This window comes from Pseudorca crassidens, chromosome 3 (genome assembly GCF_039906515.1).
Source record: "Pseudorca crassidens isolate mPseCra1 chromosome 3, mPseCra1.hap1, whole genome shotgun sequence".
Classification (NCBI taxonomy): domain Eukaryota; kingdom Metazoa; phylum Chordata; class Mammalia; order Artiodactyla; family Delphinidae; genus Pseudorca; species Pseudorca crassidens.
Window position 1 is genome coordinate 162,958,993 of NC_090298.1, and position 10,998 is coordinate 162,969,990.

The 10,998-nt window shown below is 52.2% G+C and overlaps 2 protein-coding genes across 3 annotated transcripts; one reads left to right on the forward strand and one right to left on the reverse strand.

Annotated features, from left to right (window-relative positions):
- The first annotated feature begins 341 nt into the window (after positions 1–341).
- RAD23A (RAD23 homolog A, nucleotide excision repair protein) lies at positions 342–6,169 on the forward strand. 2 transcript variants are annotated; one of them, XM_067733486.1, is made up of 9 exons: positions 342–573; positions 1,909–2,070; positions 2,239–2,420; positions 2,560–2,615; positions 2,749–2,876; positions 3,141–3,219; positions 3,340–3,473; positions 5,146–5,310; positions 5,393–6,169. In XM_067733486.1, exons 1-9 carry the CDS (start codon positions 502–504, stop codon positions 5,504–5,506), a joined length of 1,092 nt encoding a protein of 363 aa, XP_067589587.1. In that variant the 5' UTR covers positions 342–501; the 3' UTR covers positions 5,507–6,169. The 2 variants fall into 2 exon arrangements, with proteins under 2 accessions (XP_067589587.1, XP_067589588.1); XM_067733487.1 differs by having other exon boundaries at positions 346–573; positions 3,343–3,473.
- A 516-nt stretch (positions 6,170–6,685) lies between these two features.
- Positions 6,686–8,791, reverse strand: GADD45GIP1 (GADD45G interacting protein 1). Its single transcript, XM_067733489.1, has 2 exons — positions 8,412–8,791; positions 6,686–7,054 (listed from the first exon to the last, which is right to left on the reverse strand). The coding sequence occupies exons 1-2, from the start codon at positions 8,759–8,761 to the stop codon at positions 6,736–6,738; spliced, it is 669 nt and encodes a 222-aa protein (XP_067589590.1). The 5' UTR covers positions 8,762–8,791; the 3' UTR covers positions 6,686–6,735.
- Between the last annotated feature and the right edge of the window lie 2,207 nt (positions 8,792–10,998).

Genomic DNA, 10,998 nt, shown 5'->3' on the forward strand with positions numbered 1-10,998 from the left:
ATCCTTTAGTTCTTTCAGGGCTTGACAGGCTTCCTGTCAGGGTAGCCAGACCAGAATAAAACTCATTTGGAACGAGCAAAAAAACACGAACATTTTATGGAAGAAATAAAAGTATAACAAGTACATGAAGAGTTCAACGTCAACAAATAAATGAAACTCGTAGGCTTGACACTGGGGACGTCGGAGCCATTTTGTGGCCGCATGACGTCACCGCTAACGGGCATGGCGTCACTCGCAGGAAGCCACGTGACAGTTGAGCGAGAAGCCCCCCCACCCCCGGAGCAGAGTTTAGTCTGCGCATGCCTGGCTCGAGGCCGCTCTCTTGTGCATGCTCACGAAGGCAAAGGGGGCGCGCTCAGGACACGTGCTGCGGTGGTCGGCGCGCGCACCGCCTGCCCCGGAAGCGGTCGGCTTACGGCGCGGCTGGGCGCTAAGATGGCGGCGGCGTGAGTTGCATGTTGTGTGAGGATCCTGGGGCCGCCGCGTCGCTCGGGCCCCACCATGGCCGTCACGATCACGCTCAAAACGCTGCAGCAGCAGACCTTCAAGATCCGCATGGAGCCTGATGAGACGGTGCGAGCCAGGCCGGAGCCCGGGAGCGGGAGCGACGGGTGCCGGGGACGGGGTGGGGGTGGGGAGGCCGGGATCCTGACAAGAGAGGCGGGGAAGACGGCGCGGCGCCGGGCAGTGCCCATTCTCTCAATGGGCCTGACTTTCCCAGATACCCTGATGGTCCCCGGCTCAGCCCCTGGTGGCTCGGGCGGAGCTCTTGGATCTCTCTCCAGGCGAGGCTCCACCCCCGGGGCGCCCGCCAGGCCCCGGGTCCAATGTCAGTGTCTTCGCGGGGCGCGGGAGCCGCGGGCTCGGATTCCCGGCCGGCCTGCTCTGGGATGGGTGCTCCGAGTTCCCAGCTTTGTAGGCTTCTCCTCGGGACATTGGTGGCCGAATCTGGGAGTAGTGACCAGGAGATGCCGGGTGATGACAGCAACGACGATAATAATAAACGGTCTTGAGTTTCAGTGGTCCGTGTTTGTTCTTCACCAGTCGCTGAGCGTTTTTATGTTATCTTACTAAATCTGCGAAGTAGGCTTGTCATTTGGGGACTCTGAGTCTCCCCACTTCACAGATGCAGAAACTTGGATTAAAGAACTTCGGTATAGTTGCATATGCACACAGCAAGTCATGGCAGAGCGGTTTCAATTCGGAATTGTCTCAAGTGAGAGCCCACGGTCTAAACATGATGCTGTCCTTTTAGCTGAAAAGAGATTTAGGACCTAACAAAAATATGTACTTGGCACTTTTTGCACAATTTCCCCCACGAGGGAGACATTGAAGTTCACTTTTTGTAGAAAAGGAAACAGACTCAGATTTTTTGACCAGCCTAACTTTTTGATTTGGGGCAAGTTGGTTAATCTGTCTGTACTTCTGTTTTTCTCAAATATAAAATGAGGCTAATGGTAACTGTTTCACCCAGTTAATATGAGGCTTTAAACTTGTGACCCGTGTACGTTTACAATAGAGGTGTCAACTTAGGATTCTCTTAGTAAAGGTCACTCTCAGCAGCATGGAGTGAGGAATGGTTCTATCTCCCGTTTATTTTGATTTGCGTTTCATCATGTTTACATCATCTGAAATATGTGTTTTTTCTTCTCTCAAATAAATGTTATCTCTATGAGAACAGGGACTTGTATTGAGTTTTGTTCTCTGCTGTATCGTCAGTGTCTAAAATTGCACCTGGCACATATCAGGTGTTCAGCAAATATCTGTTTAATGGTGGAATGGTCTAGTATGCTTGATTATGAAGCTTAGCTTCTCAGCCATCAGGGCATGCAGCCTCCCCCCTGCCCCCAAACTAGAAAGGAAGAGAGAATCTCGGGGTTTGCAGTGACTGTCTACCCCTTCCTCCAGGTGAAGGTGCTGAAGGAGAAGATAGAAGCTGAGAAGGGTCGTGATGCTTTCCCCGTGGCTGGACAGAAACTCATCTATGCTGGCAAGATCCTGAGCGATGATGTCCCCATCAAGGACTATCACATCGATGAGAAGAACTTCGTGGTCGTCATGGTGACCAAGGTGGGTGATGTATGCTGGTTGGGAGGATGGGTGGATTAGCTGGGGAGCTGGCAAAGAGCATGTGTGCCCAAGAGAGATTAGCCATGAACAGGGTGGGGCTGAGATGTGGAAGGATGTTGGGGCTAGATAGAGTTACTGATGCCTGCTCCCTTTTTCTGGGTGTCACAGGCCAAAACTAGCCCAGGCACCTCAGTACCCCCAGAGGCTTCACCCACTGCTGCCCCGGAGTCTTCCACATCTTTCCCATCGGCCCCTGCCTCAGGCATGTCCAATCCCCCACCTACCGCCAGAGAGGACAAGAGCCCATCGGAGGAATCAGCCCCCACGACCTCCCCGGAGTCTGTGTCCGGGTAAGGCAGGGAGCAGCAGCCCCAGATTGGGCCCTGTTTTTCCGGCACATTTCAGCGCCCACGTTTGTGGTTCCACACACCTTGGGGGAGGGAAAGCCACCAGAAGCCAGGGTCCGATTTCTCTCTCTTGAATTTGCAGCTCTGTTCCCTCTTCAGGTAGCAGCGGGCGAGAGGAAGACGCGGCCTCCACGCTAGGTGGGTGGGTGGTCCCTAGAGCGAAAATGACTGGGTGCCCCAGTCATCAACTGGGCCTTGTGGGGGTGTGGGAGGGCCTGGGAGCTGTCCTTCCCTCTCCTTGGTGACCCACCTTTTGCCACTCCCTCCACAGTGACTGGCTCTGAGTACGAGACGATGCTGACGGAGATCATGTCCATGGGCTACGAGCGGGAGCGGGTCGTGGCTGCCCTGAGGGCCAGCTATAACAATCCCCACCGGGCCGTGGAGTATCTACTCACGGTGAGGTGGGGCTGCTGCTGCCTGGGGAGTCCTCAAGGGAGCATGCAGGCTTCGGTGCCCTGATGGCTGGTCAAAATCTGCCCCCAAAAGCCTTTGGGTTATGGTTCTAGCCAGGAAAGACCTCCTGCAGGAGCCTGGACATGAGCGATGGGGTGGACCTGTGGAGGGCAGAGCAGAGGCTTCACGTGTCTCCCGCCAGGGCTGAGTATGCAGGAAGGAGGCAGTGGGCAGTCTGTGCTTTGAACTAAATAGGACCCCTGACAGGGAATTCCTGGGAGCCCCGAGCCGGAACACGGTTCTGTCCAGGAGAGCCAAGTACCCGAGCAGCCAGCCACAGAAGCAGGTGAGTGGATTGGGAGGTGTGCATGTGGGGTGTCTGCTGTCAAGGCACCTGACTCATCCCAACCCCCCATACTTCAGGGAGGCCAGGATGGTATCTGACCGCACCCTTTCCTCCTGCCATCAGGAGAGAACCCCTTGGAATTCCTGCGGGATCAGCCCCAGTTCCAGAACATGCGGCAGGTGATTCAGCAGAATCCGGCGCTGCTGCCAGCCCTGCTTCAGCAGCTGGGCCAGGAGAACCCCCAGCTTTTACAGGTACAGGCCTGGGGACAGAGGGAGTCAGTGCAGGTACCATCTCCCTTCTCCTGTGGGTACCACAGCCCCAGAGAGTGAGCCTGGCCCAGCGTGGTATGTAGGCATCTCTATGCTTGGAAAGCAGGACTAACGACAGCCTTCTGCTGTTCCGTGCGACCTAATGACCTACGTGGTTTCACGTAATGCTCTCAACCACTCTGTAAGGTGTGGGTGCTACTGTCATCTCCACTCCATGGAGGAAGATGTCAGAGGCTTGGAGCAGCCTGGCAACTGGTGGAGTGTGTGTCTGCCTCCAGTCTCTGGATCCTGTGCTCTGGCTCCACTCCGCGTTTAGCTGTTGCTTTCTGAATGTCCATAGGGTTGTATGGCAGCACCCACGACTGCTGTGCCCTAGTTCGTTTTGGGACCACCGTGCTCAGCAAGGCTCCATCCTGTCCTTGAAGGTTCCTGGGCAGAGGGGCAGTGGCCCCTGGGTGTGACAGGGTCTCCTGGGTCCTCTGTGAAAACCTGCCTCTCTTGGTTCAGGCGTCTGCTGCTTCTACCGCCGACTTTTCAGTCTCCTGTGCTGACTCCGCTCACCTCCAGATGTTGGAGGGCCAGGGCTGCGCATCTCCATTTATTTGCAATCAATCCTGGGGCTTTCAGTCTGTGGCGACCCTTAAATCCATATGACCAGTCTGGACCCTCTGGATGCCATGCTCTCCCGTGACTGACTTGATACCTCCATGAAAATGCTTTTTAGATATCCAAGACCAGAACAGATCCTCCCAGCCCTCCGTAACCCCGCAAGGACCTGGGGTTGCTTGAGCCCCAGGCACTGGGGGCCTGCTGGGGTTGTCTCTCACCTGTCCTCTTTGCTCTACTTCCAGAACATCTCACTCAGCCCAGCCCTGCACTCCACCTCTGTGGCTGCCACCTCATCTTCTCCCAGGTCCCCTGGCAGCCACCACCCAGTTCTCTGCATCTGCACAGCCCCCACGGTCCATTCTCCACTAGGAGCCAGATTCCTGAAAAAGCACTTTTTCCTTTGATGTGTAAATTTTCAGATGTACATAAAAATAGAGAGAGGCATATTAGAACCCCCAGATACGCAACACCCAGATGAGTTAATCTTTTTAAAAGGTACACAGATGTCTTTCCCTATTTAATCCTCACCACTGTGGTGTCCCATCACACTAGAAGAAAGCATATCTGGTCCCGGCCTCTCTGATCTGATCTTCTGCTTCCTCCTTCCCTTCCTTGTTTACTGTTTTGCCACATGGATCTTTTGCTTTTGGAATTTTCCAAATGGACCCCATCCCTGGGCCTTTGCACTTGATTTTTGCTCTACGTGGAGGGAAACTTCCTTCCCCATCCAGTAGTTCACAGGGCCCTCGCTCCTGGCCTAAAGTGTCTTTCCCAGCCCAAGATCTACCCTAATGTATGTTACGCCCAGTATTTACATTGTAAGTTGCTGTCAACTTGCTTGCTTGTTTACGGCCTGCCTCGCCACCCTGGAACATCAGCTCCTTCTAGGACAGGGCCCATGTCCACCGTGTGGCTGTATGGCCAGAATAGACACCCTCTAAATATTTGCTGAGTGAATGAAAGAAAAAGCAAGGGCTGTGACAGGGACCTGGGGAAGCGGGGGACAAGGGCTGTGGGTCACCACCACTTTCTCCGTCTCCCACAGCAAATCAGCCGGCACCAGGAGCAATTCATCCAGATGTTGAACGAGCCCCCTGGGGAGCTGGCAGACATCTCGGACGTGGAGGGTGAGGTGGGCGCGATAGGCGAGGAGGCCCCACAGATGAACTACATCCAGGTGACACCGCAGGAAAAAGAGGCTATAGAGAGGGTAAGAGATCTGGCTGAGAGGGGTGACCTTATGGGTGGGCAGGGCCCCTACCTCTTGCTCATACCTGCCCATCTTCCCGCAGTTGAAGGCCCTGGGCTTCCCAGAGAGCCTGGTGATCCAGGCCTACTTCGCTTGTGAAAAAAACGAGAACTTGGCTGCCAACTTCCTCCTGAGTCAGAACTTTGATGACGAGTGATGCCGGGAGGCCAGGCCGCCCACCGCTCCCTCCTCCCCACCCCCAACTCCACAAAAGTTTTATAAAAGAAAAAAATATATATATATTCATGTTTATTTAAGAAGTGGAAAAAAAATCAAAAACTAATAAAAACCAAAACACTCCACCCCAACTTCCCACTCTCCTAAAGTGGCCCTGCATTCCCATCTTGGCCTGAGAAGACCTGGGCCAGACAGCTGTCCTCCCATCCCCCACCTGAGCCTAGCCTGCTCCAAGGAGCTGGCAGGACTGGAGGTGACAGATGGGCCCCTCTTGGCCTCTGTCCCAGCTCCCTGCAGCCAGATGGAGAGGCGGCTGTTTGCTTCCCCATCCCCCAAAGAGCCCCTGAGAGCTCCCCCGCCCTCCTGCAGGGTGAGGGGTAGCTGGAGCTCCAAACTTTGATTCTCCATTGGAGTGGCCCAAATCTTTCCATCTGGGGTGAGCACTCAGAGGCCCAAGACCCCTCCATGGTCTGGCCTTGGCCTTCATCCTGCATCCTTTTGCTGGGGAGGAGGAGGTCTGATTTGTCTTGCCTGGGGAAGGGGACACATCAGAGTCATTCTGGAGGTCAAGGCCACCCCCCACCCCAGAACAGAACCGTGTCTCTGATAAAAGATTTTGAAGTGAATAAAGTTTTAAAAGCCAGTCCTGTGGTTTGTGTCTGCTGGGGCTTCCCACTCCAGCTTGTATGGGTCTGGGGCTAGTTGGACACAGGAGATGCGGGAATGCCATGAAAGGGCAGAGGGGTCTGTCAACCTCTGCAGACTGGGGCTCCCAGTGTCTTCACTCCCCCTCCCCCAAGCTGTCTCACTCCCAGGCAATGAGCCCCAGCCCTGGCTCAGCCTTGGAAGGGCTGCTTCTCCCTGCCCCCCACCATCATCACCACAGTCTGTTTTGGCTACACTTCCCCCCTGGTAATTGGCTAATTACTGGAGATTAATGTTGGTAAACAGAAGCCCTCTTCTCCTCTGCCATCTGCTCCTCCATTATTTCCCCATTGCATCCCCCTTTCACTCCCCCTGAAGCCCCAGAGTTAGTCGGCATGGCCTAGAGTCCCTAAGTGAGCAGAGTCAGGGAAGGGTGGGGATTCCCTGGCTCCAGGTGCTGGGGAAAGAACCAGGGTGCCCAGGGAGGGGTGTGATAAGAGAGGATGCAGAGCTCTTCAGGGGTGGGGCTATCAGGCAGCAAGTTTTATTGGGAAAGAACACAACTCAGGAGCTGGGTGTTGCAGAGTCTGCTGGGTCTTGGGCTGCAGCAGCGGCCATCGCAGCAGCTCGTGCCTCCTTCTTCTTTCTTTGTTTCTCCTCTTTGAGGCGCTTGCGATGCTGCTTCTCCAAGTCCTGCAGCAGCTCCTGGAAGCGGGCACTCCTCGGGTCCACGTGGTATCCCAGGCGCTCCTGGGCCTCAGCCTGCAGCCGAGCCCTCCGCTCCTTGTCTGCTTGCTCCTTCTCCCTGCGCTCCTGCTGCTGCCGCTGCCAGTTCTCAATCATCTGTGGCATCTTGGCCATGCGCTCTTCAATGAGCTGCTCCCTGCAGGGGAAAGAGAGTGGTCAGTGAGGGCAGCCAGAGCAGCACCCATCCACCCACCACCCACCCCCAAGCCTTTGCCCACATCCTGCCTCTCCCAACGCCCCCACATCTCCAGATGAAAGACCGGGAAGACTTATGGTGGCCATTAAAACTGAAGAAAAATTCTTGACAAGTGAAGAGAGGCGGAGAAGAGAAACCAACATGTGTAGCCTTGAGCATGAGAGAACCAAGCCCCAGTAATTCCTAGGAGCAGACCCCAAGTCAACGCAACGTTTCCCTGAGCTGTCTACTGAATGTCGCATGTTATGCTGCGTGTTACACCAGCTATTCCCACAGCTCACTCCTCCGTCCTACAGACATCACTGAGCAACCACTGTATGCCAGGCCTACTTCGAGGCACAGAAGTGAAGGCAAGAAATGGATTGGACCTTTCCCTCCAATCCTGTGAGTTTGTAGGTGTGAGTCACTGTCCCATTTTAAGAATTAGAAACATGAAGCTGAAAGCCCCATGGCAGGGTCAACCAGCTGGGATAACTGGGGTTATCAGAGAGGTGTTCACATCCTAACTCCACCGTTCACTGCCTAAGTGACTGGACAAGTGACTTCACCTTCCTAGGCCTCAGTGTCCTATCTCTGAAATAAGGGTGGTTCCCTCTTCCTCTTAGAGCTGCTGTGAGGACAAGAACAATAAACACCAGGAACACACCTGCCTGCCTTTGGCTGCCCCCTGCCTTCGGTTAAGTGGCACAATCAATGTCCCTGGTCTTGCTTCCATTCTACTCCAAATCCTTCAGACCTGCCTCGAAGGCTGACCTCTGCCCTTGATTCCATGCCCCATCACCTCCCACTCTTCCCCAGCTACACTAATGTCCAGGCTGTTCCTTAAAGCACATTCCTACCTCAGGGCCTTTGCACCAGCTGTTCCCGCTACTGAGAACGCTCTGCCTACGATCTTCCCATGACTACCACTGATCATTCAGGTTTCTGCTTAAACATTTAAACGTCAAATTCTCAGAGAGGCCTGAGGCCTACCAAACCGAAGTCCCCCTCAGGCATGCATTCTCCACGCAATCTTATTTTCCTAATGGCTCTCTGTAGACACCTGAAATTATCTTTGTTTTGTTCCCTGCTGTGTCCTCAGTAGTGGGGGCAAGGCCTTGCACACAGTAGGCGCTCAGTAAAGATCTGTTGATGAATGACTAAGTGAACTGTTATTCAGAAGTCTGTTTTGTATCTAGGTGAGGATTCACGTAAATACTGCATACAAACCCCGCGATAAACTGCCCAATGGACTAAGTACTGCTGTTGGGACACAGTTCACCCGCAGCCCCGCGCCTGCCCGACCGCACGCACGCACCTGGCTTGTAGCTTCTGCTCCTCGGCCAGCTGCTGGACCCGCAGCGACTCCTGCATGGCCGCCAGGCTCGGGTACCATTCGCGCTCCTCAGCCTCCAGCTCGTGCAGCTGTTTCCGCGAAGGCCACAGAGACCCGGCGGCCACCCCGGAGGCGGCGCCATGCCGCCCGAACTGCTTAGCTGCGTAGCGCGGCCCCAGCTGCCAGGGCGGGGTCAGTGGGTCATCCGGGTCGGGCCACCAGGGCCCCCTTGAGCGGCGCGGGGGCGGAGGCGCTCGGTAGCCGCGGGAGCCCGGGCCTAGGGTCGTCACCAACCCGAGCAGGCTCCGCGCCTGCCGTACGGGCGCAGCCATATTGGCCGTACGGGGTCCTCGCGAGCTGGCCGGGCTGGCCAAGGCGCTGCCTGCGCGTGAGGTTTGCTGAAGTCCCGGAGGAGGCCGGTAGCTTCCCTACTGCCTCTGTTCTGGGCAGGGAGAAGAAGGGAGTAATATATTTTTTTACACATCTTCGAGTGTAATTTTAAATATTATTGTAGCAGTTAATTTATTAAAGTCGTATTTAAAATTTAATTATATATTTTAAAAATAGCACTTATGGGCTTCCCTGGTGGTGCAGTGGTGGAGAGTCCGCCTGCCGATGCAGGGAACACACGGGTTCGTGACCCGGTCCGGGAATATCCCAGGAAAAAAAAAAAAAAAAAAGCAATTACTTTCTATGTTAAAATTTAAATGTTTAACATTTAAAATCATTTAAATATTTAAACATTCAAATGTCATTTCAATTTTAAGTTCAATCTACATGGTACTTTATAGTTTAATTTAAATATTTTAAATCTATTTGAAATATTTAAATTTTATAAACACTTATTTAAATATTGTTCATAACATTATTTATTTTATGCTTTTTAATTTGATCTTAGTATCTTTATTAAAATTTTAATTTTCAATAATTATTTAAAGCTTTACTTAACATTTATTTTAAATATTTACATTTCTGTTTAAAACATTTAAATTTGAATGTAGCTATTGTTTAAGATATTTATGTAGAAATTTTATTTTAAATTCTATTGAAAATAGTTACTTTACGCCTTTTAATTTAATTTTTTTTATATTTTAAAACGTTTAAAACTTTTGATCGTGGTGTAGAAATTAAATACTTTTTTGCGGTACGCGGGCCTCTCGCTGTTGTGGCCTCTTCCGTTGCGGAGCACAGGCTCCAGACGCGCAGGCTCAGCGGCCACGGCTCACGGGCCCAGCCGCTCCGCGGCATGTGGGATCTTCCCTGCATCGGCAGGCGGACTCCCAACCACTGCGCCACGAGGGAAGCCCTAAATACTATTTTTAAAAAAGGATTTCCACCTTGAAAAGGAAGGAAATTCTGACCCATGCTACAGCATGGATGAACTTGAAAGACATAATACTGAGGGAAATAAAGCAGTCAGAAAAGGACATAGATTGTATAATTCCACTTAGGTGCATAGAGTAGTGGAATTCATAGAGACAGAAAGTAGAATGGTGGTTGGGAGGGGCAGGGAGATTGGGAATGGGAGTTATTGCTTAATAGGTATAGAGTTTCTGTTTAGGATGATGAAAAAGTTCTGGAGATGGATGGTGATGATGGTTGCAGAACACTGTGAATGTGCTTAATGCCACTGAACAGTACACTTAAAAATGATTTAAAAAGGGACCTCCCTGGTGGCGCAGTGGTTAAGAATCTGCCTGCTAATGCAGGGGACACGGGTTCAATACCTGGTCTGGTAAGATTCCACATGCCGCGGAGCAACTAAGCCTGTGCGCCACAACTACTACTGAGCCTGCACTCTAGAGCCTGCAAGCCACAACTACTGAGCCCGCGTGCCACAACTACTGAAGCCTGCATGTGCAGAGCCTGTGCTCTGCAACAAGAGAAGCCACCACAATGAGAAGCCCGCGCACCGCAAGGAAGAGTAGCTCCTGCTCACCGCAACTAGGTCTTCACAGCAACGAAGACCCTACGCAGCCAAAAAAAAAAAAAAAAAAAAATTCAGTTTGCTCAGTGAGCAAAGAAGCCTGGACAAGAGTGTTCATAGTTCATAGCAGTAACATATATCTCATATATATGAGTCTCAAGCGGAAACAATCCACACCTGAGTCCATCTGCAAATTGTGATGTTTTAGCCAACAGAATACTGCACCGGAATGCAGGAGCATTCACAGCTGCTCACAGCAATGTGGATGATTCTCACCGACATTTTATGCAACAAAGGAAGCAGGACCCAAATGATTCCTTTTCATAAAGGAATATTTTTCATTGTGGAAATTTTACACAAATTGTCCTTTTTTTATAAAGTTGAACAATCCTAGTGTCATTGTGGATGCACACCTTAAGGGGTAAAAGATAAAGAAAAGCCAAGCAGTGATCATTCTGGAAGTCAGGATGGGTCGCCGGGCTGTGGAGGCAGCTGGGTGGTGGTCACGTGGCAGCAGGTGGGCGGGGTTTGCTTTGTAACAGGTCATTGAGCTGGGCATTCCAATTCTGTTTGCTTTTCTCTAAGTGGACTTTATTCAATGTTATTTCTTGATCTGGGCTTCAGTGATGCCTGAGTTATAAT

Excerpts from the sequence above, each read along its gene's own strand:
- GADD45GIP1 (XM_067733489.1), bottom strand. The coding sequence starts at position 8,761 with ATGGCTGCGCCCGTACGGCAGGCGCGGAGCCTGCTCGGGTTGGTGACG. Across the intron at positions 7,055-8,411 it reads GAGCAGAAGCTACAAGCCAG|GGAGCAGCTCATTGAAGAGC; the intron begins GTGCGTGCGTGC and ends TTTCCCCTGCAG.
- RAD23A (XM_067733486.1), top strand. The coding sequence starts at position 502 with ATGGCCGTCACGATCACGCTCAAAACGCTGCAGCAGCAGACCTTCAAG. Across the intron at positions 3,474-5,145 it reads AGAACCCCCAGCTTTTACAG|CAAATCAGCCGGCACCAGGA; the intron begins GTACAGGCCTGG and ends CGTCTCCCACAG. Across the intron at positions 5,311-5,392 it reads AAAAAGAGGCTATAGAGAGG|TTGAAGGCCCTGGGCTTCCC; the intron begins GTAAGAGATCTG and ends ATCTTCCCGCAG.